The 23,960-nt window shown below is 54.3% G+C and overlaps 2 protein-coding genes across 2 annotated transcripts; both read right to left on the bottom strand.

Moving 5' to 3' along the window:
* Positions 1-9,421: 9,421 nt before the first annotated feature.
* On the bottom strand, positions 9,422-10,087 carry LOC116486753 (GTPase IMAP family member 3-like). The gene has a single exon (XM_032183205.1). It carries the CDS (start codon positions 10,085-10,087, stop codon positions 9,422-9,424), a length of 666 nt encoding a protein of 221 aa, XP_032039096.1.
* Positions 10,088-15,822: 5,735 nt separating this feature from the next.
* Positions 15,823-19,533, bottom strand: LOC116486627 (GTPase IMAP family member 7-like). The gene is made up of 3 exons (XM_032183018.1): positions 19,499-19,533; positions 18,208-18,253; positions 15,823-16,482 (listed from the first exon to the last, which is right to left on the bottom strand). Exons 2-3 carry the CDS (start codon positions 18,227-18,229, stop codon positions 15,836-15,838), a joined length of 669 nt encoding a protein of 222 aa, XP_032038909.1. The 5' UTR covers positions 18,230-18,253; positions 19,499-19,533; the 3' UTR covers positions 15,823-15,835.
* Positions 19,534-23,960: the final 4,427 nt, after the last annotated feature.

Below are 23,960 nucleotides of genomic sequence, written 5' to 3'. Positions count from 1 at the left end.
AGCTGTCGGTGTGGCCCCCTAGCCCCAAGACTAGCTCCGTCTTCCCCTCCAGGCCTCGACAACACGGTGTGGGCAGCCCATGGCCCCGTGGCCCCAGCAGCGGTCCCCGGGGACCATCAGGAGCAACACGAGGGACCTCAGGGGAGTCTGGATAAGGCTGCCTCAGAGGGCCAGCACCCAGACCTCTTCCAAAGGCAGAAAGAGAAAGTAGAAGTGCATGCCGCAGCCCTCCAGCAGCCCAGAAATGCACAGAGTGCTCAAACGGCCGGGCTGAAGCACTGCCTTTACAAGAAGTCACGTGCTGAGCCAAAAACACCCACTGGATTCTGTGGTGGATCACCACAGGCCCTCGGCCTGCCCTGCACGGCCCCAGCAGGGCCAGAGCTGGCTCAGGCACACAGATAGGGAGGTTTTGGGGCAGGACTTTGCACCCTGCGCTGTGCCTCAGGCTGTAACCAACGGCTGCTGCCCCATCTGCCCTGAGCCTGGCACAGCACAGCCTAAGGAGTGGGAAGAGGAGAGGCAGCCTCGGGAAATCCTCGAGCCTGTGGCCTCCCCAGAGGGCCCGTGCACCGCGTGCACAAGCATGCGTGAGGCTGCACGAGGACGCAAACCCAGCCTCACCCTCAGCAGCACTGCACCCAGCTGACTGAATGAGGAGGCTGCTAAAGGAGAAGGCTGTTTGCACCAGGGGAGTTTTAGGTTGGATGTTAGGAAGAACTTCTTTACCAAAAGGGTTGTTCGACATTGGAACAGGCTGCCCAGGGAAGTGGTGGAGTCACCATCCCTGGAAGTCTTTAAAAGACATTTAGATGTAGAGCTTAGGGATATGGTTTAGTGGGGACTGTTAGTGTTACATCAGAAGTTGGATTCGATGATCTTGAGGTCTCTTCCAACCTAGAAATTCTGTGAAATTCTGCTGTGGGGAGACCTCACAGCGGCCCTCAGTGCCTGCAAGGGCTGCAGGAGGGCTGGGAGGGACTCTTGGGCAGGGGGTGTAGGGATAGGACACGGGGTGACGGCTTTAAGGTAGAAGAGGGTGGGTTTGGGTTAGATCCGAGGCAGAAATTCTTTACTATGAGGGTGGTGATGCCTGGTGCAGGCTGCCCCCAGGAGCTGTGGGTGCCCCATCCCTGGCAGTGCCCAAGGCCAGGCTGGATGGAGCTGGCGGCAGCCACTCTGTGGCTCTGTGACCATGGGACTCTAAGCTTGGCCAGGCTCTGGCTGCTGCTGCACGCAGTGGGTAAGGCGCTCACCTTCCATCTCAGCATCTTCCATTTTGAGCCCACTCCGAGGGGAAGCCTGAAAGAAGAATAAGGGATTTTGAGCGAGGTTTGCCAAAGTCTCCCGTGCTCCCCCCACGGCGGTAACAAGGCCGATGATGGTCACCAGGCTGTCGGGTCGCTAACACACCCAGTGTGTGTGTGCTGCCTGCTGTGTGTGCATGCAGGAAGTGGTTGTATAGCCGATGGTAAACACACGCACGCACCCACAAGATGGCTGCGCACCCCGTGAGGCAGGGAGCAGCGTTTGGCAGCCCCGCACCCCGTGCCAGGGGCAGGGCACGTTTCTGCCAGCCCCGCACAGCCCAGGAGCAGGGGCCGCAGGGGCAGGGGAGCATGGCTGGGCCTCGCTGCACCGTGGTGGCAGATGGGGACAGCCCGGGCAAGGGCTGCTCCTCCTCAGCTTGGGAGGGGGTCCCGATGCCTTGGGGAACGAGGAGCTGGCAGGGGAACTCAGCTCGGTCACTGGCAACCCTTGCAGTGCTTTGGGAAACCTGCCGAGCTCGCAGAGGACGTGCACGGCCCCCAACTGGAGCAGGAGCCTCCCCCCAGAATCGCCGTCAGTTCAGTGCCCTCATCCGGCACCTGAACCTCCAGCCCTGAGCCTGAGCGGTGTGCGGGGTCCGTCCCAGCCCCGAGCGGTGTGCAGTGTTCGTCGGCATCATGGTAAGAAAGAGATGTGCAATGAAACAACTAGAACCCATGTCAGCTGGGAAATCCCACAACAGAACCGGCATGTAGAACAAACCACAGCTGAAAGAAAAAGCTGGGACAGGTACTACATTTTAATGCCCCCAAGAAGACTGTTCTGTCCACAAAACAAGCAAAAAATTAAGAATGGCTTCAGTAATCAGAAGGTATGTGAAAAGTTCATATGGCACGCTTAGGGGGAAATATATTTAAAAGCTTGATTGTAACTTAAATGAGTCAATTTCTTCCTAGAAACTTTAAGGCAGGACGGAGAACTTTTTCACCCTTTTGATATTCCTATGGTGCAGACACCCTTGTGAAGTCAATGCTCCTGTGAGGACCCAGCGAGTGCTACCAGAACAGACACTCCTGAAGACAAGGAGTTTGTTAAATCACCCTTACAGAAATGCAATCAGGATTTCCATTCTCCAGGGACTTTCTGTTCTCACTTGGAAACAAATACTGGCTGAACTTTACTTAAGGAAGTAATAACCCCCTCCCTGAAAGCAGGCATTACAACCTTTTTTTCTTTGTTCTCCCTGGAATGACAGTAGCAGCATTTCAGACAACTCACCAGAGGCACCTGTGCGCTTTTGTCCCCAAGTCTGAACTTTGCAGCTTCTGACGGTGACAGGTCTTCTTCTGTAGGTGCAGTGGCTAAAGTGTGGCAGCTGCCTGTGAAGTTCGGCAGCATTTAGCGGGAGTGGGAGTAGGAGGGGATTTCGGTGACGTGCAAACCAGCTCTGTTGAACAAATGACCGTGTACAAGCCGGTTAGGAGCTAGATCATGTGCAAAGTCATTGGTCGCCAAGAACAGAAACAGAAAGCTTCTGAACTGAGCAAGTAAGGCAAAAAAAGCTCCTCCCAATGAAGGGCATTTTAGTTTGAGTACTTCTCGCCATGTCGTGGTTTAACCCGGCCGGCAGCTAAACACCACGCAGCCGTTTGCTCACCCTCCCCCTCCCTCTCTGGGACAGGGGAGAGAAATGGAAAGTGAAACCCGTGAGTTGAGATAAAGACAGTTTAATAAGACAGGAAAATAATAATAACAAAAGTAATAATAACAATAATAATAATAATAATAATAATAATAATAATAATAATAATAATAATAATAATAATAATAATAATAATACAATGGTGATAATAGGAAAATAATAATAATAATATGTACAAACAAGTGATGCACAATGCAGTTGCTCACCACCCGCTGACCGATGCCCAGCCTAACCGAGCAGTCCGGCCCCCTCCCCCCGGCTAGCCACCCCTATATATTGTTTAGCATGACGTCAGATGGTATGGAATACCCCTTTGGCTAGTTTGGGTCACCTGTCCTGGGTCTGTCCCCTCCCAGCTCTTACTGCACCCCCAGCCTGCCTGTTGGCAGGACAGAGCAAAAGGCTGAGATGTCCTTGACTTGGTATAAGCACTGCTCTGCAACAATTAAAACATCGGGGTGTTATCAGCACTCTTCTCATCCTAAGCCAAAACACAGCATTCCACCAGCTACCAGGAAGAAAATTAATTCTGTTCTAACTGAAACCAGGACACGCCACCACTCCTTTCACACAAACAAGCCGTCCACACTGTCTTCCTCCCCAAGACGAGCAGGGCTCATCAGGCTCAGGAGGCTTTTCCTGGAGCCAGGCTGGGTGTTGTTATAAATGAAGTCTCAACTCTGAATTTAGTAATGTAAAAGAATATTTATAAAAGACAAGTAAACAGCACTGGGTGCGCGGGGAGTCTATGCTCTACCAACACGCACACACGAACATCAAACATTCTAAATACATGTATACAGAACATTGCTTTACATAATAACCCGAGTATGCCTATACATACATACAATCAGGATAGGTAACCAAGTAAACAATCCTTTAAGTTCCATAACCTAACAGTCTCCATTTTCCATTCCTTTTGAACAGTGTCTTGCTTTAAGTTGTCTCCTTTTCAAGGCCAATAGGCCTGGGTCAAAAGGCACATCCAGGTCAACAGGGGGTGCAACAGCAAAGGCCTTCGATGGCTGTAGCAGCAGAGGGGCCCATGGCGTAGCAGTCGGATCAGTAAAGGAGCCCGCAGCTCCCTCACTACCTGGCAAGCCACACGTTTCTGACTGTGGCTCCACATGGCTCTTTAAGGCCTCAGAGATTGCTCACCAGGTGCCGAGCAATCCCACTGCAACCTTGTCATTTTTAGTTGCAGAGTCCCACACCTTGACCTCAGTTTGGTCCCATATTTCAGGCTCATAAACTGTCCGATTGTTAATAAGGAGAATAAGCTGTAAGGCTATCAGGACAGTCTTTGTTCCTAAGGACATATGATTCCCCATAATGCACAGCTGCTGACCAGCGAGAGGCAGTTGTGTGCACAGGTCCGCTTCTCTCAGCTCGAGCTTCTCTCCAGCTCCAGTGCTGCCTATTTCCAGCAACTTTCTGTACGAGCTTCTCTGAGCGGTTTGCTGAGTCTGGCCGAACCTATCTTCATGAGGCGATCAATGTGCCTGCTCCCATCCTGGTCTCCATTCTGCCAGCCTGTTCCTCTTCACTTCTTTTTCCTGCTTCTTTATTGATGTAACTTCATGTTGCCTTCTCTTTATCTTGAGGGCAGGCTCCCCTCTTATACCCTTCTCTCCACAGCAGTTCTTTTCCAAACAACTTTTCATTGGTCAGACAACTTTGAATGTAACAACAACAGCAAACACCCAGAAACATCCATGCCTTAATGGCTGGAGAACAAGAGAACCAGCTGGAGAACAAGAAACCCCAGACTGCATGGAGTCTCCTGAACCACCCTTCTTTGTTCCCTCTAAACTCTTTTATATTCCTGATGGCCTCGGCGTTAAGAGTCTAATGTTATCTCAGTCACAGGGTTTTCCAACCCCCATGGCCACATTCCAAAATCTCCCCCTTCTTTATTAATATCAACCATTTTCTCGATATGAATTACCACTCCATATATAACACCAGTGTCCACACATGAGACACAGAATGCACCTGGCAGCATGGCACTTCTGGCCAGATGAATCACAGAGTGAATCCTACAATGGTTTGGGTTGGAAGGGACCTCAAAATTTAGGTTTCAGTGTTTAATTTTGAACCAGTTTCTCTTGGTGCAATCGCTCCAGGGAGCGCCCAGAGCTGGAGCAGGGGCAGGAGATGAGGCAGCTGCCACCTGCATCACAGTCAGGGGCTGGGACGGACCCTGCTCACCGCTCAGGGCTATCCTATCCCTACACCCTCCCGCCCAAGAGTGCCTCCCCAGCCCTCCTGCAGGCCCTGAAGGCTGCTGTGAGGTCTCCCCTGGGCCTTCTCTTCTCCAGGCTGAGCAACCCCAACCCCTCGGCCTCTCCTCACAGCAGAGCTGCTCCAGCATCCGAGCATCCCCGTGGCCTCCTCTGGACTCACCCCAGCAGCTCCACATCCCGGTGCTGGGGCCCCACAGCGAAGGCAGTGCCCGGGGGGGTCTCACAAGAGCGGGGCACAGGGGGACAATCCCCTCCCTCGCCCTGCTAGTTGTGCTGCTGCTGCTGCAGCCCAGGGCATGGCTGGTTTCTGGCCCACCAGCACCCCAGGTCCTTCTCCTCAGGGCTACTCTCCAGCAGGTCATCCCCCAGCCTGTACAGATACTTCGGGTTGTTTCTTCCCAGGTGCAGGACTCGAAGTATCTCGAAGGCTGCCCAGGGAGGTTGTGGAGTCTCCTTCTTTGGAGACATTCAAGGCCCATCTGGACGCCCACCTGGGCAACCTGCTCTAAGGAACCTGCTTTGGCAGGGGGTTTGGACCCGATGATCTCTCGAGGTCCCTTCCAACCCCTACAGTTCTGTGATTCTGTGATTCTGTGATTCTGTGAAGTGTGTGTGGTTCTGGACACCACAGTATGAAACGGACATGAAACTATTACGGAGTGTCCATAGGAGAGCTACAAAGATGTCAGGGGTGTAGAGGGCAAGGCATATGAGGTGCGGCTGAAGTTGCTTTGTTTGTTCAGCCCAAAGCAAACACTGTTGTCCTCTTGGAGGAGAGGAGATGAGGGGAGACCTCATCATGGCCTTCAGCTTCCTCAAAGGGGAGAAGTGGGGCAGGCGCTGAGCTCTGCTCTGGGGACAGTACCAGGACCCGAGGGAACGGCATGGAGCTGGGACAGGGGAGGGTCAGGCTGAGGGTTAGGGAAAGCGTCTGCACCCAGAGGTGGTCGGGCACTGGGACAGGCTGCCCAGGGACGTGGTGTCCAAACCGCATTTGGACACCGCTGTCAGACATGGCAAGAAAGGGCTTTGGTCCCTTCCAACCCCGCATATTCAATGGTTCTATGATTCTATGATACTGCATCTCCCGGATTGATAATGAAGGTGTTAATCAGGACTGGGCGAGGAGGCGCAGGATGGGGGCTGCGACCATGCACGGGACATCAGGTGCCTCCACGGTGCGGGTCCAATCCCTGAGCCACGGCCCTTGCTGTGGGATTGCACGGGACTCCCACCCTCACACCCCTTTGTGCCTGCAGGAGGGGACCCTGCTCTGCCAGCGCTCAAGAAGCGTTTCCAAGTGCTCCTCTTCCTCATCATAGCACACGAGCCTCAACGCTGGTGAGGGGAACCTTGAACTGGGAGCAGGGGGAAGGCAGGGACATTCAGCCTGGTGAGGACGGGGTGGGCAGGGATGGAGAGAAAGGGCTTTGTAATCAGCAAAACCGGCCTGAAGAGGGGCTGCCCAAAGCCTGTGCAGGCGCGCAGATGTGTGGTGTGTGCGCAGCTCCAGCCCTTTTCAGGAAATCAGCCCTAGTGCTGCTGCAGGGCAGAGGAAGCAGGGAGCCGAGCTCAGGTTACCTTTGCCTCCCCTTTCTCTGAGATTCACTCTCTGCACTGCCCGGAGCTCAGCACATTTACAGGAAAAGCCTGTCTGGTGGACCTGCAGCCCCGGGCTCGCAGCCCCAGCGTGTTTGCAGGCGGGGCGGGCGCTCCGTGGCTCAGAGGCATCCACAGAGTGAGCAGCAAACCCCCTGCTCCCACAGCCACCTGCGGAAGGGCCCTGTGTCCTTCAGCCCGTGTCCTTCCCCTCCTCTCTGCAGCCTGCACACTCCAGAGCTCTGCCAAACTGGCCTTTCCTGTAAATGCGCTGAGCTCCTACCGCCCTATTCCAGGGAGAGGGACTAAAAGCACCGCGCTCAGCAAATTCCAGGGTGATGCTGCTGCCCCAAGCACAAGCGGCGCGGAGCAGCCCCACGCCCCAAGATTGGATGGAGTTGCTAAGCCACTGCCCATCATAGTTGAGAAGTCGTGGCCGTCCGGTGAACTTCCCACTAAGTGGAAGAGGGGAAAGAAAACCCGCATTTTTAAAGAGGAAAAAGGAAGACCTGGTTAACCACAGGCCAGTCAATCTCACCTCTATGCCTGGCAAGATCATGGAGCAGATCCAGCATATCATTCCTGGCAAATCTGGTGGCCTCTCATGACAGGGTTGCAGCACTGATGACTGGGGAAGAGCAACTGACATCATCTACCTGGACTTGTGCTAAGCATTTGACACTGTGCCCCCACACTGGAGGGAAGGGATGCCATCCCGAGGGATCTGGACAGGCTTGAGAAGTGGGCCTGCACGGGCCTCATGAGGTTCAAGGAGTCTAAGTGCAAGGTCCATAATCTGGGTTGAGGAAATTTCAAGCACAAATACAAATAAAAAAGAAAATAGTTTCAGGCTACACATTAGGAGGAAATGCTTCACTGTCAGTGTAGTGAGGCACTGGCACAGGCTGCCAAGAGAAGCTGTGGATGCCCCATCCCTGGAGGTGTTCAAGGCCAGGCTGAATGGGGCTTGGCCAACCTCATCTGGTGAGAGGCAGCCTTGTCTGTTTCAGGGGGGTTGGAGTTGGATGATCTTTAAGGTCCCTCCCAACCCCAACCATTCTATGACTCTATGATCCTTCACCCGGTGTGCAATAAGCCAATTCGCACGCACTCAGGAGAGAGATTGCTTTTATTCAGGCCTCAGAGCTCGGTGCACTTTCCACAGATCAAGCACAGCCGATGTCGACTTCCTGGCTCCATGGAGACATTAAATTCATGACTATTCTAGCGATCTAATACAAATTCATTCTTAGCTACCTGAGTTTTGTGCTCATGTGGCATCATTCTTACTGGCTCCTTTTCAGGCCCTTCTGTGCATGCCTTCCTTTCTGTGGGGGTCCTTGGTGGTGTTCCCCGATGAAGCACCCTAACCCCTTTTATCCATCGATGGCCACATGTCACCGAAGCACAACCTCAGGCTACTTGCTATTGGCAACTTTCCTTGGTTTCTCCCAGAAGGAGCATTCTGTCCCTGAACAAAGGGAGCCTAGGTAACAAGTTAAACATATTTCTTGTCCTGTACTACATATATGATAACTGATTAAAGGGAAGCTCAATAAAAATAGACAATTCCTCTTCATTTCTAAGGGACAGTTGGTTCCATTACACTGGGACTTGGGGTCCCGTCTGTGTGTGTGAACGCCTGGTGGGGTGCCCAGAGCCAGGACAAAAGAGCATGGGCACTGCTGGAGGCACAAGGACGCCCGCTGAGACATCAGGAAAGTCTTTTTTTGCTGTGCGGGTGTCTGAGCGCTGGCACAGGCTGCCCAGAGCGGTGCTGGGGTCTCCATCCCTGGAGATGTCCCACACCCAGTGGACACGGTCCTGGGCAGCCAGCGCTGGGGACCCTGCCTGGGCAGGGACAGAACACGCGGGGTGCAGAGGTGCCTCCAGCCCCAGGCGTTCAGTGCCTCTGTGGTGCTGGGATTCATCACAGCCGTGCGATAAGGATACCCAGGTGTCGTGGTTTAACCCGGCTGGCAGCTAAACACCACGCAGCCGTTTGCTCACCCTTCCCCCTCCCTCTCTGGGACGGGGGAGAGAAATGGAAAGTGAAGCCCGTGAGTTGAGATAAAGACAGTTTAGTAAGACAGGAAAATAATAATAATAATAATAATAATAATACAGTGATGATAATAGTACTACTAATAATAATATGTACAAACAAGTGATGCACAATGCAATTGCTCACCACCCGCTGACCGATGCCCAGCTTAACCCCGAGCAGTCCAGCCCCCTCCCCCAGCTAGCCACCCCTATATATTGTTTAGCATGACGTCAGATGGTATGGAATACCCCTTTGGCTAGTTTGGGTCACCTGTCCTGGGTCTGTCCCCTCCCAGCTCTTACTGCACCCCCAGCCTGCCTGTTGGCAGGACAGAGCAAAAGGCTGAGGTGTCCTTGGCTTGGTATAAGCACTGCTCTGCAACAATTAAAACATCGGGGTGTAATCAGCACTCTTCTCATCCTAAGCCAAAACACAGCATTCCACCAGCTACTAGGAAGAAAATTAATTCTGTTCTAACTGAAACCAGGACACCGGGGTAATCACAATAATGATGAGGACAATAAGCACAAAAGCCAGGAGACCTGTCCTTTAGCTGGATCACTCCTTCTTCACCCTGCCTGCTCTGTACCTCTGCATGTGATATGCCACCTTCTCTTCTGTTAAATTGGGCTCCAGGTACATCTCATTGCTGTAGTACCTGTTCCCATTCGCCTGCACCATCCGGACCATCCCCATCAGCTCTGCGACCTGTCGGTCCCGTTCGGCTCCATCTGCCCGGTTGTTGAAGCCGCAGTACCTGTTCCCACACCTCTCGATCAGCTCGCGGAGAGCTTTGTTGTCAGCACAGGACACATAGTCGTGCAGAGATCTCTCCCCCAGCTCTTCCGCGCGGGTGAATATGATGATCGTGTGCCTGAAAACATCAGCTCCAAAGATGTCCTGCAGTCTCTCTGCAGCCTTTGCCTTTTCCTGGGTGAATGGGCCCAGCTGGGTCACCAGCAGCAGCACGTGGGGGCCCGGGGAGGACAGGCTGATGCACCGAATAATTTCTTGGTGCACCTCACTGCTGGCACCTCCAGGGTTGAAAATGTCGGCCGTGTCAACCACCGTGAAGTCCTCACCATCCCAGTGCCCCTGTGAACTCGCACAGCTCACGGTCACTGGCTGGGTGGACAGCTTGGACTCAAAGACACGCTTCCCAAGGAGGGTGTTCCCCGTGGCGCTTTTCCCCCCACCAGCCTTCCCGGCCAGGATCAGCCTCATCTCCTAGCCCCCGCCGACCCCGGGCAGCACGTGGACACGCTGGATGGACACGGCCTGGCTGCGGAGACAAAAGCAGACACCCAGGGCTCCGTCAGCAGGCACCCAGATGCTGGATGCTGCGGAGCTCTGTTTGCCACAGCTGTGGGAAGGGGTCGGGGGCTGCTGCTGGGTCAGGCTGCAGTGGCACCGGGACAAATGGGGTTGGAAAGCAGCAGAAAACAGTAAAAAGCAAAATAAAAGCCAGAACTGCGAGGTGCTGCGGGGAAACAGAGCAGCAAGGCAGACTCAGTGTGAGGAGGATCATGGCGGGGGAAGGCAGTGTGGTGGCAGGGACCCTCAGGGCAGTGACACCCGTGCAGCCGCGGCCCCGCGTGGGGCTGAGCACGGTGCCCAGGGGCTTGCCCGGGCTGGGGCTGTGCCCATGCCGAGCATGGGGAGTGAGGAGTGGGGAGAGGGGAAAGAGAGAGGAGGGGACAAGGGGAAGAGCCACTTCCCTGCCCCGCTGTCCTGTGCCAGGTCCCCAGGCACCCTCGGAGCCCTCCCCGCCGGCACGGAACCTCGCGGCCCCTGGCCTCCCGCCCGTACCTTCCTGCACATCCTGTGCTGGCGTTCGCCTTGTCCCCGCGGGACGCTCACAGCCACCAGGAAGTGACAGCGGTGACGGCCAGTGTTAGCCTGGAGAACTGTGCTCATGCCACAAGGGCAGCACCGGCTCCTCCCGCACCAGCCCCCAGCTTGGTTTAGATTCTGTGCAGCCCTGGAGGTTCAGACAGCTCTAACGCTACCTCCTGTAATTCCTGTACTTCCTCCAGAAACAGTCCGGCCTCAGAGTTATTTAACTCCCGCTATGATCTGTGCTTAATTTTCAAGCAGTTCCTGCTGCTGGTGGGACTGGAGACATAGCCCTGACAGAAGAAGGGGCAGGAGACGAGGCAGCTGCAGCCTGCACCGTGGTCAGGGGCTTGAGGATTTCACGAGGCTGCCTCTCCTCTTCCCACTCCTTAGGCTGTGCTGTGCCAGGCTCAGGGCAGATGGGGCAGCAGCCGTTGGTTACAGCCGGAGGCACAGCGCAGGGTGCAAAGTCCTGCCCCAAAACCTCGCTATCTGTGTGCCTGAGCCAGCTCTGGCCCTGCTGGGGCTGTGCATTGCAGGCCAATAGCCTGCGGTGATCCACCACAGAATCCAGTGGGTGTTTTTGGCTCAACACGTGACTTCTTGTAAAGGGAGTGCTTCAGCCCGGCCGTTTGAGCACTCTGTGCATTCCTGGGCTGCTGGAGGGCTGCGGCATGCACTTCTGTTTTCTCTTTCTGCCTTCATGCTGCTCCTGATGGTCCCAGGAGACCGCTGCTGGGGCCTTGGAGCTGTGGGCTACCCACACCGTGGTGTCGAGGCCTGGCGGGGAAGCTGGAGCTAGTCTTGGGGCTAGGGGGGCACACTGACAGCTGTCTGACACCGAGCCCAGACGAGCTGCTCCCGGCTCTGCATGGGCTCTGTTAGAGTTGAAGCTGCCCAGCAGCATGGGGGACAATAAGAAAGGCTTTTTGAAGTAGATTAATGGGAAAAGGAGGAGCAGAGCAAACGTTGGTCTGATAGATGATGAGCACGGTCGCCTCACAATGAGGGACATATTCAAAGCAGAGACATTGAATGCATTTTTCACCTCTGCCTCTGTCTTGAACACCAATGATGGGCTCTGAGGCCCCAGCTACCCACAGCTGGGGGATGGCAAGAGCGAGCACAACAAACTCACTGTTAACCCCGATCTTGTGCAGACTGGCTGCTCCACCTGGATACATATAAGCCAATGGGGCCTGATGGGATTCGTCCCAGAGTACTCTGAGAACTAGCTGGTGTCAGCTAGATCATTGTCATTGCCATTCAACAATATGAAGTTTAACAAGAGCAAGTGTCAGGTTCTGCACCTGGGAAAGGGCAACAGAGCAACCCTGGTTATACAGACTGGGGGACGAGACGCTGGAGAGCAGCCAGAAGAAAGGATTCTGGGGGTTTGGATCGACAGCAAACTGAGCACAAGCCAGCAGCGTGCCTTGGTGGCCAAGAGGGCCAACCATATTTTGGGCTGCACTGTAGGTCAAAGGAAGTGATCGTCCTGCTCTGCTGTGCACTGGTGCGGCCCCACCTCGAGTACTGAGTGCAGCTCTGAGCACCACAGTACAAGAAAGATAAAAAACTGTTAGAGAGCGTCCGAAGAAGGGCAACAAAGGTGGTGAAGGGTCTAGAGGGGAAGACATATGAGGAGCGGCTGAAGTTGCTTGGATTGTTCAGCATGGAGAAGAGACGAGGGGAGGCCTCATGGCGGCCTGCAGCTCCCTCACGAGGGGAGCGGAGGGGCAGGCGCTGAGCTCTGCTCTCTGGGGACAGCAACAGGACCCGAGGGAACAGCATGGAGCTGGGACAGGGAGGGTCAGGCTGGGGGTTAGGGAAAGGGTCTGCACCCAGAGGTGGTCGGGCACTGGGACAGGCTGCCCAGGGACGTGGGCACGGCCCCGAGATTGATGGAGCTCAAGGAGCGTTTGGACACCGCTGTCACACACAGGGGCTGGTCCTCTGGGGACCCAGGAGTTGGACTTGATGATCCTTATGGGTCCCTTCTAGCTCAGATATTCGATCATTCCATGATATTAAGTAATCAGCATGTTTTTCATGTCTGAGAGTCATAAATTAACACAGCAGTTTGGTTTAAAGTTCAGTAGGTAATCAGAATGTGCATCACATCTAGGAGTCTTAGAGTTGACTTTGTCAATTGTCCTTAAGGACCAACTGGAATTAAAATATTGACATATACGTATACATTCACACATACATGCATATCTATACGTTTATAGACCATTTCTGGGATGGTAAATAACAAGGTCTGCCAGGTGCAGATAGGAAAGCAGCCCCTTCCTCCCCCTCAGGGAGGAACTGCAAGTCCTGAAGTCAGAACAAGGGGTGTCTGGGAGGCGTTGGACCTGGCTGAGCAAAAGCTTATCAGTAAACAAGGCGCACATACTGGTTATGTACTGAGCGTGAAACCAAACTGCCAAGTTAATGTACAACTCACGGATGTGAAGCACTTACCAGTTACTCGCTTTGCAAATCACCATGAAAAAGGTTTCGGGTTTTGATCTTTTAAAGGGATGGCCTCTACACCAGATCCCTGGGTGGCTGCAGGAGAAAGCAGCACCCTCCTCGTGAGGCTCCTGCGGCACCCAGGCACTTGCGTGCCCTGGGCCACCTTGAAACCCTCCCAGCGGCACAGAGTTTTGCCATCAACCCATGTCTTCAAGCAGCTTCCACGCTGGCCTCACCATCGACACCCAGCGTGGCTGCGCTGCAGCAGAGTCAGTGTCCCCATGGAACCCTCACAGCCACCATGAAGTGGCAGCAGCATTGGCAGCGGTGTTGGTGGCGGCGTTGCCACTGGCAGCCTGGAGCACAGCTATGGCTGCTGGCACCCTGTGCCCGGCACTGGTGCAGGCACAGGAGAGCATTCAGCCTCCTGGCACGGACACTCGGCAGCCTACAAATACCCACGCACCAGCCCAGATCTTGGTTTCGATCCTATGCAGCTCTGGAGGTGTGACTTTGGGGTTAGTTGTCCACTTCGCTGTCTGCATTTCAGCATGAGCCTCGCAGTGCTGCTCTGCTTCTAACCCAGCGTGCTTCCCCGGGCCCCCTTGCCTGTGCTCCAGTGTTTGAATGCAAAAATTGGCTGGAAATGAGAAGTGTGGCAGAGGAGGGGAGCAGGCGCAGCCTTGGCTTGTTCTTGTGGCGACCCCCCCTACCCACAGCACTGCTGCTGCTCTTAACACAGCAACAGACACGCCCCGGGTGGAGGTGCTCACAGGGCCTGCATTTTGCCTTAATCCTAAGGTTAAATGCTCATTTTCTTGCCATTCTAAGCAAGCGGTGCATAATTATTACAGGGCTGCTTGCATTTCAAGCCTTCTTCCAGGTCAGCAGAAGTATTCTGTACCCCCAGGAAATGTGTTGGGGCCCTCAGAGTCTCCAGCAGTTTGTGGCACACAGCCCCCAACCCCTCCAACACACTTCTTCTGCCCCTTCCCTTTGAGGAGCAGCTGAGGGAGCTGGGGTTGCTCAGCCTGGAGAAGAGGAGGCTCAGGGGCGACCTTATCGCTCTCTACAGGTTCCTTAAAGGAGGCTGTAGCGAGATGGGGTTGGTCTGTTCTCCCACATACCTGGTGACAGGATGAGGGGGAAGGGGCTAAAGTTGTACCAGGGGTGCTTTAGGTTGGCTATTAGGAAGAACTTCTTTACTGAGAGGGTTGTGAGGCATTGGGATGGGCTGCCCAGGGAAGTGGTGGAGTCACCATCCCTGGAGGTGTTTAAAAGACGTTCAGATGTAGAGCTCAGTGATACGGTTTAGTGGAGGACTGGTAGTGGTACATCAAAGGATGGACTGGGTGATCCTGGAGGGCTCTTCCAGTCTAGATGGTTCTGGGATTCTGTGATTCCTCTTGTCATGCAAGGGATGGGGACAGCCAGGAGTCAGCACTGGATGCCTTCAGGACACGCTGGGATGGTTTTAGGATAGCAATGATACTGCTTATGCCACTGGAGGTCACTGGTACATTTACACACACGGATACCCATACAGCGCTACCTACAATGCAGCTATTACACTAACTCTGGTATTTCCTCCAGTAACAATTCAACCTCAGAGTTATTTAATTGCAGAGATGCGCGGTCTGTGTTTAGCTCTGAAGCAGTTTCTCTCGCTGTGATCGCTTGAGGAAGAGGTCAGCCTGGCGTTCTGGGATTCCTCCCCCCTCCTAGGCTGCTTTCCGCAGCCTTTCTGGGTGGGAGAAGAACCTGGGGTGAGTCAGGCAGCCCCCCCCGCGCACTCCCCCAGCCCCACGCTCAGGTATGGCCACAGAGCTTCCCCTGCCTGCTGCACTCGCCTGGCAAGCAGTGAGACCTCGCGCCCTTGCACAGCTCATGGCCACCACCAAACACCAGCCTGGGGGGAGCTGCAGCTTGGGCCTGATCCTGAATGCACCTAGACCATTCTCCACCCTCCCAAACGGCTGTTTCAGCACTGCGGGTCACAGTGCACTGAAGGGCGCCTCTCCACACAGCAAGGCTCAGCATTTATGGGCATTTATGGGCATTTATTAGATGAGCATCAGATTAGCACTTATTAGATGAGCTTCTGTAGACCCAGCGATCACATACAATTACTTTCATTGCCCAGTGAAGGCAGGGGCAGCACAGCCAGCGACACCAGAAGCATCCCACTGCAGAGGGACCAAGGCTGGCACCACGAACCCTCCCAAAGCCCAGAGAAGTTCCTAGAGCCCTGGCTGCCACGGGGAGGACAAGTGGCTTTGATCTCGGAAGCAGTGCTCCAGGCTGACCTGTGCTCTGAGGGGGCACATCTCACAGCCCTGATGTTCCCGTTGCTTTCAGCTTGCCGTGTCTTCAGACTAGGGAGGAGAGAGTCAGCGCAGTGGTGCTGCCAGCAGGGCAGTGCAGCTCTCTGCCACCCAGCCAAGGTCTCCGGCTTGCCAGCACAACAGAGCAGCAGAGGAGAATTACACGTCGCCAGACACCCATTGCACTCTCGCAGCCTGTGAGGAGAGCAATGGCACGGGCCAGGGGAAAAGGTAGGTCAGTGACGGGACAGGAGGAAACATCAAGAGAGGAAGGAGAGAGTGATCTTCAGAGCACGGCAGGAAAGGCACAAGAGAGGAAACATTGCCCGTCTGACCAAAGCCTTGTTGGCTAGAGTATAGTACAATACTTTCCAAAAGCCGTCCGTGTATGTTCCTCCAGCATTTCTCGCGTGTAACACGGAGCATCGTTGTTCTTCTCTACCATCGCATCAATCATTTTAATGAGGTCTGCAACCTGCTGTTTCCTTGTCTGCTCTGCTGCTATGTTGCTGAAAGCAATGTACCTATTTCCACATTTTCCTGCCATCCCGCTGATGAATTTGTTTGATTCCACAAAATCGTGGATATCATCTGGACTCCCAAACTGTTCTGCGTAGGTGAATAACAGGATCATGTACTTCTGTGCTTCAGTATGGAAAATCTTTGTCACCCACTCAGCCACTTCCACCTCTTCTTTACTGGTATCGGTCAGTCGCATCACCAGGATGATAGCATGCACCCCTCCATAGAAGTGACGAAGAGCATTTCCAATCAGTTCAGCTGTTTCCTTATTGGCTCTCTGGGTGTGAAAAAGGCCAGGAGTGTCGATAACAACAATTTCTCTTCCACGGAATGAGGCACTCTCTGCACTGTAGCTTTGGGTTGCTGAATCTGCTCCCATCATATTTTCAAATGCATTCTTCCCAAGGATGGTGTTCCCTGTTGCACTCTTCCCACTTCCAGTTTTGCCCACGAGCAGGATGTTCAGCTTGGGTCCTGGGGAAAGAACCAGAGACACGTGTCTGAACGCCATGGCCCTGTGGTGCCAGGACACCCCCTGCACGCCACAATCCCAGGGGCGAGAAGGAAAGGCTTTTTACTGCAAAAACACAACTTTAATTCTCACACTAAGACACTGCTATGCACAAGAGGGGATGGGACAGGGCAGGGGCTGAAGCCGTGTCCCAGCAGCCAAAGCAGGGCTTGCTCGGCCCCGCCAGCCCTGCCCTTCTGCTCGGCTCTCCCACAGGAGGAAAGTTTGTGCTCAGTAAACTCAGACAAGGGCTGCCCTGACTAAAAGACCCTCTGGAAAATGGACCAAAAGCAGCCAAGGCAGGACAGAAGCTGGCAGAGGGAGGGTTTCTCACCCCATGCTGCATGCTCACAGGCAGCCAGCACAGCTCGCCTCCAGTAAGAGCGAGCCTGCGCAGAGCTGGGAGCAGCTCGTCTGGGCCCGGTGTCAGACAGCTGTCGGTGTGCCCCCCTAGCCCCAAGACTAGCTCCGGCTTCCCCTCCAGGCCTCGACAACACGGTGTGGGCAGCCCATGGCCCCATGGCCCCAGCAGCGGTCCCCGGGGACCATCAGGAGCAACACGAGGGACCTCAGGGGAGTCTGGATAAGGCTGCCTCAGAGGGCCAGCACCCAGACCTCTTCCAAAGGCAGAAAGAGAAAGCAGAAGTGCATGCCGCAGCCCTCCAGCAGCCCAGAAATGCACAGAGTGCTCAAACGGCCGGGGTGAAGCACTGCCTTTACAAGAAGTCGCGTGCTGAGCCAAAAACACCCACTGGATTCTGTGGTGGATCACCGCAGGCCCTCGGCCTGCCCTGCACGGCCCCAGCAGGGCCAGAGCTGGCTCAGGCACACAGATAGCGAGGTTTTGGGGCAGGACTTTGCACCCTGCGCTGTGCCTCCGGCTGTAACCAACAGCTGCTGCCCCATCTGCCCTGAGCCTGGCACAGCACAGCCTAAGGAGTGGGAAGAGGAGAGGCAGCCTCGGGAAATCCTCAAGCCCGTGTCCTCCCCAGAGGGCCCGTGCACCGCGTGCACAAGCGTGCGTGAGGCTGCACGAGGACGCAAACCCAGCCTCACCCTCAGCAGCACTGCGCCCAGCTGACTGAATGAGGAGGCTGCTAAAGGAGAAGGCTGTTTGCACCAGGGGAGTTTTAGGTTGGATGTTAGGAAGAACTTCTTTACCAAAAGGGTTGTTCGACATTGGAACAGGCTGCCCAGGGAAGTGGTGGAGTCACCATCCCTGGAAGTCTTTAAAAGACGTTTAGATGTAGAGCTTAGGGATATGGTTTAGTGGGGACTGTTAGTGTCACATCAGAGGTTGCACTCAATGATCTTGAGGTCTCTTCCAACCTAGAAATTCTGTGAAATTCTGCTGTGGGGAGACCTCACAGCGGCCCTCAGTGCCTGCAAGGGCTGCAGGAGGGCTGGGAGGGACTCTTGGGCAGGGGGTGTAGGGATAGGACACGGGGTGACGGCTTTAAGGTAGAAGAGGGTGGGTTTGGGTTAGATCCGAGGCAGAAATTCTTTACTATGAGGGTGGTGAGGCCTGGTGCAGGCTGCCCCCAGGAGCTGTGGGTGCCCCATCCCTGGCAGTGCCCAAGGCCAGGCTGGATGGAGCTGGCGGCAGCCACTCTGTGGCTCTGTGACCATGGGACTCTAAGCTTGGCCAGGCTCTGGCTGCTGCTGCACGCAGTGGGTAAGGCGCTCACCTTCCTTCTCAGCATCTTCCATTTTGAGCCCACTCCGAGGGGAAGCCTGAAAGCAGAATAAGGGATTTTGAGCGAGGTTTGCCAAAGTCTCCCGTGCTCCCCCCACGGCGGTAACAAGGCCGATGATGGTCACCAGGCTGTCGGGTCGCTAACACACCTGGTGTGTGCGTGCTGCCTGCTGTGTGTGCATGCAGGAAGTGGTTGTATAGCCGATGGTAAACACACGCACGCACCCACAAGATGGCTGCGCACCCTGTGAGGCAGGGAGCAGCGTTTGGCAGCCCCGCACCCCGTGCCAGGGGCAGGGCACGTTTCTGCCAGTCCCGCACAGCCCAGGAGCAGGGGCCGCAGGGGCAGGGGAGCGTGGCTGGGCCTCGCTGCACCGTGGTGGCAGATGGGGACAGCCCGGGCAAGGGCTGCTCCTCCTCAGCTTGGGAGGGGGTCCCGATGCCTTGGGGAACGAGGAGCTGGCAGGGGAACTCAGCTCGGTCACTGGCAACCCTTGCAGTGCTTTGGGAAACCTGCCGAGCTCGCAGAGGATGTGCACGGCCCCCAACTGGAGCAGGGGCCTCCCCCCAGAATCGCCGTCAGTTCAGTGCCCTCATCCGGCACCTGAACCTCCAGCCCTGAGCCTGAGCGGTGTGTGGGGTCTGTCCCAGCCCCGAGCGGTGTGCAGTGTTCGTCGGCATCATGGTAAGAAAGAGATGTGCAATGAAACAACTAGAACCCATGTCAGCTGGGAAATCCCACAACAGAACTAGCATGTAGAACAAACCACAGCTAAAACAAAAAGCTGGGACAGGTACTACATTTTAATGCCCCCAAGAAGACTGTTCTGTCCACAAAACAAGCAAAAAATTAAGAATGGCTTCAGTAATCAGAAGGTATGTGAAAAGTTCATATGGCACGCTTAGGGGGAAATATATTTAAAAGCTTGATTGTAACTTAAATGAGTCAATTTCTTCCTAGAAACTTTAAGGCAGGACGGAGAACTTTTTCACCCTTTTGATATTCCTATGGTGCAGACACCCTTGTGAAGTCAATGCTCCTGTGAGGACCCAGCGAGTGCTACCAGAACAGACACTCCTGAAGACAAGGAGTTTGTTAAATCACCCTTACAGAAATGCAATCAGGATTTCCATTCTCCAGGGACTTTCTGTTCTCACTTGGAAACAAATACTGGCTGAACTTTACTTAAGGAAGTAATAACCCCCTCCCTGAAAGCAGGCATTACAACCTTTTTTTCTTTGTTCTCCCTGGAATGACAGTAGCAGCATTTCAGACAACTCACCAGAGGCACCTGTGCGCTTTTGTCCCAAGTCTGAACTTTGCAGCTTCTGACGGAGACAGGTCTTCTTCTGTAGGTGCAGTGGCTGAAGTGTGGCAGCTGCCTGTGAAGTTCGGCAGCATTTAGCGGGAGCGGGAGTAGGAGGGGATTTCGGTGACGTGCAAACCAGCTCTGTTGAACAAATGACCCTGTACAAGCCGGTTAGGAGCTAGATCATGTGCAAAGTCATTGGTCGCCAAGAACAGAAACAGAAAGCTTCTGAACTGAGCAAGTAAGGCAAAAAAAGCTCCTCCCGATGAAGGGCATTTTAGTTTGAGTACTTCTCGCCATGTCGTGGTTTAACCCGGCCGGCAGCTAAACACCACGCAGCCGTTCGCTCACCCTCCCCCTCCCTCTCTGGGAGAGGGGAGAGAAATGGAAAGTGAAACCCGTGAGTTGAGATAAAGACAGTTTAATAAGACAGGAAAATAATAATAACAAAAGTAATAATAACAACAATAGTAATAATAATAATACAATGGTGATAATAGGAAAATAATAATAATAATATGTACAAACAAGTGATGCACAATGCAGTTGCTCACCACCCACTGACTGATGCCCAGCCTAACCGAGCAGTCCGGCCCCCTCCCCCCGGCTAGCCACCCCTGTATATTGTTTAGCATGATGTCAGATGTTATGGAATACCCCTTTGGCTAGTTTGGGTCACCTGTCCTGGGTCTGTCCCCTCCCAGCTCTTACTGCACCCCCAGCCTGCCTGTTGGCAGGACAGAGCAAAAGTCTGAGGTGTCCTTGGCTTGGTATAAGCACTGCTCTGCAACAATTAAAACATCGGGGTATTATCAGCACTCTTCTCATCCTAAGCCAAAGCACAGCATTCCACCAGCTACTAGGAAGAAAATTAATTCTGTTCTAACTGAAACCAGGACACGCCACCACTCCTTTCACACAAACGAGCCGTCCACACTGTCTTCCTCCTCCAGACGAGCAGGGCTCATCAGGCTCAGGAGGCTTTTCCTGGAGCCAGGCTGGGTGTTGTTATAAATGAAGTCTCAACTCTGAATTTAGTAACGTAAAAGAATATTTATAAAAGGCAAGTAAACAGCACTGGGTGCGCGGGGAGTCTATGCTCTACCAACACGCACACACGAACATCAAACATTCTAAATACATGTATACAGAACATTGCTTTACATAATAACCCGAGTATGCCTATACATACATACAATCAGGATAGGTAACCAAGTAAACGATCCTTTAAGTTCAATAACTTAACAGTCTCCATTTTCCGTTCCTTTTGAACAATGTCTTGCTTTAAGTTGTCTCCTTTTCAAGGCCAATAGGCCTGGGTCAAAAGGCACGTCCAGGTCAACAGGGAGTGCAACAGCAAAGGCCTTCGATGGCTGTAGCAGCAGAGGGGCCCATGGCGTAGCAGTCAGATCAGTAAAGGAGCCCGCAGCTCCCTCAGTATCTGGCAAGCCACATGCTTCTGACTGTGGCTCCACATGGCTCTTTAAGGCCTCAGAGATTGCTCACCAGGTGCCAAGCAATCCCACCGCAACCTTGTCATTTTTAGTTGCAGAGTCCCACACCTTCACCTCAGTCTGGTCCCATATTTCAGGCTCATAAACTGTCCGATTGTTAATAAGGAGAATAAGCTGTAAGGCTATCAGGACAGTCTTTGTTCCTAAGGACATATGATTCCCCATAATGCACAGCTGCTGACCAGCGAGAGGCAGTTGTGTGCACAGGTCCGCTTCTCTCAGCTCGAGCTTCTCTCCAGCTCCAGTGCTGCCTATTTCCAGCAACTTTCTGTACGAGCTTCTCTGAGCGGTTTGCTGAGTCTGGCCGAACCTATCTTCATGAGGCCATCAATGTGCCTGCTCCCGTCCTGGTCTCCATTCTGCCAGCCTGTTCCTCTTCACTTCTTTTTCCTGCTTCTTTATTGATGTAACTTCATGTTGCCTTCTCTTTATCTTGAGGGCAGGCTCCCCTCTTATAGCCTTCTCTCCACAGCAGTTCTTTTCCAAACAACTTTTCATTGGTCAGACAACTTTGAATGTAACAACAACAGCAAACACCCAGAAACATCCATGCCTTAACGGCTGGAGAACAAGAGAACCAGCTGGAGAACAAGAAACCCCAGACTGCATGGAGTCTCCTGAACCACCCTTCTTTGTTCCCTCTAAACTCTTTTATATTCCTGATGGCCTCGTCGTTAAGAGTCTAATGTTATCTCAGTCACAGGGTTTTCCAACCCCCATGGCCACATTCCAAAATCTCCCCCTTCTTTATTAATATCAACCATTTTCTCGATATGAATTACCACTCCATATATAACACCAGTGTCCACACATGAGACACAGAATGCACCTGGCAGCATGGCACTTCTGGGCAGATGAATCACAGAGTGAATCCTACAATGGTTTGGGTTGGAAGGGACCTCAAAATTTAGGTTTCAGTGTTTAATTTTGAACCAGTTTCTCTTGGTGCAATCGCTCCAGGGAGCGCCCAGAGCTGGAGCAGGGGCAGGAGATGAGGCAGCTGCCACCCGCATTACAGTCAGGGGCTGGGACGGACCCTGCTCACCACTCAGGGCTATCCTATCCCTACACCCTCCCACTCAAGAGTGCCTCCCCAGCCCTCCTGCAGGCCCTGAAGGCTGCTGTGAGGTCTCCCCTGGGCCTTCTCCTCTCCAGGCTGAACAACCCCAACCCCTCGGCCTCTCCTCACAGCAGAGCTGCTCCAGCATCCGAGCATCCCCGTGGCCTCCTCTGGACTCACCCCAGCAGCTCCACATCCCGGTGCTGGGGCCCCACAGCGAAGGCAGTGCCCGGGGGGGTCTCACAAGAGCGGGGCACAGGGGGACAATCCCCTCCCTCGCCCTGCTGGTTGTGCTGCTGCTGCTGCAGCCCAGGGCACGGCTGGTTTCTGGCCCACCAGCACCCCAGGTCCTTCTTCTCAGGGCTACTCTCCAGCAGGTCATCCCCCAGCCTGTACAGATACTTCGGGTTGTTTCTTCCCAGGTGCAGGACTCAAAGTATCTCGAAGGCTGCCCAGGGAGGTTGTGGAGTCTCCTTCTCTGGAGACATTCAAGGCCCATCTGGACGCCCACCTGGGCAACCTGCTCTAAGGAACCTGCTTTGGCAGGGGGGTTGGACCCGATGATCTCTCGAGGTCCCTTCCAACCCTTACAGTTCTGTGATTCTGTGAAGTGCGTGTGGTTCCGGACACCACAGTATGAAACGGACATGAAACTATTACGGAGTGTCCATAGGAGAGCTACAAAGATGTCAGGGGTGTAGAGGGCAAGGCATATGAGGTGCGGCTGAAGTTGCTTTGTTTGTTCAGCCCAAAGCAAACACTGTTGTCCTCTTGGAGAAGAGGAGATGAGGGGAGACCTCATCATGGCCTGCAGCTTCCTCACAAGAGGAGCAGTGGGGCAGGCGCTGAGCTCTGCTCCCTGGGGACAGCGCCAGGACCCGAGGGAACGGCATGGAGCTGGGACAGGGGAGGGTCAGGCTGGGGGTTAGGGAAAGCGTCTGCACCCAGAGGTGGTTGGGCACTGGGACAGGCTGCCCAGGGACGTGGTGTCCAAACCGCATTTGGACACTGCTGTCAGACATGGCAAGAAGGGGCTTTGGTCCCTTCCAACTCCGCATATTCAATGGTTCTATGATTCTCTGATACTGCATCTCCCAGATTGATAATGAAGGTGTTAATCAGGACTGGGCGAGGAGGCGCAGGATGGGGGCTGCGACCATGCAGGGGACATCAGGTGCCTCCATGGTGCGGGTCCCATCCCTGAGCCACGGCCCTTGCTGTGGGATTGCACGGGACTCCCACCCTCACACCCCTTTGTGCCTGCAGGAGGGGACCCTGCTCTGCCAGTGCTCAAGAAGCGTTTCCAAGTGCTCCTCTTCCTCATCGTAGCACACGAGCCTCAACGCTGGTGAGGGGAACCTTGAACTGGGAGCAGGGGGAAGGCAGGGACATTCAGCCCGGTGAGGACAGGGTGGGCAGGGATGGCGAGAAAGAGCTTTGTAATCAGCAAAACCGGCCTGAAGAGGGGCTGCCCAAAGCCTGTGCAGGCGCGCAGAGGTGTGGTGTGTGCACAGCTCCAGCCCTTTTCAGGAAATCAGCCCTAGTGCTGCTGCAGGGCAGAGGAAGCAGGGAGCCGAGCTCAGGTTACCTTTGCTTCCCCTTTCTCTGAGTTTCACTCTCTGCACTGCCCGGAGCTCAGCACATTTACGGGAAAAGCCTGTCTGGGGGACCTGCAGCCCCGGGCTCGCAGCCCCAGCGTGTTTGCAGGTGGGGCGGGCGCTCCGTGGCTCAGAGGCATCCACAGAGTGAGCAGCAAACCCCCTGCTCGCACAGCCACCTGCGGAAGGGCCCTGTGTCCTTCAGCCCGTGTCCTTCCCCTCCTCTCTGCAGCCTGCACACTCCAGAGCTCTGCCAAACTGCC

This window comes from Aythya fuligula, chromosome 2 (genome assembly GCF_009819795.1).
Source record: "Aythya fuligula isolate bAytFul2 chromosome 2, bAytFul2.pri, whole genome shotgun sequence".
Classification (NCBI taxonomy): domain Eukaryota; kingdom Metazoa; phylum Chordata; class Aves; order Anseriformes; family Anatidae; genus Aythya; species Aythya fuligula.
This window is presented reverse-complemented; position numbering and strand designations above follow the sequence as displayed.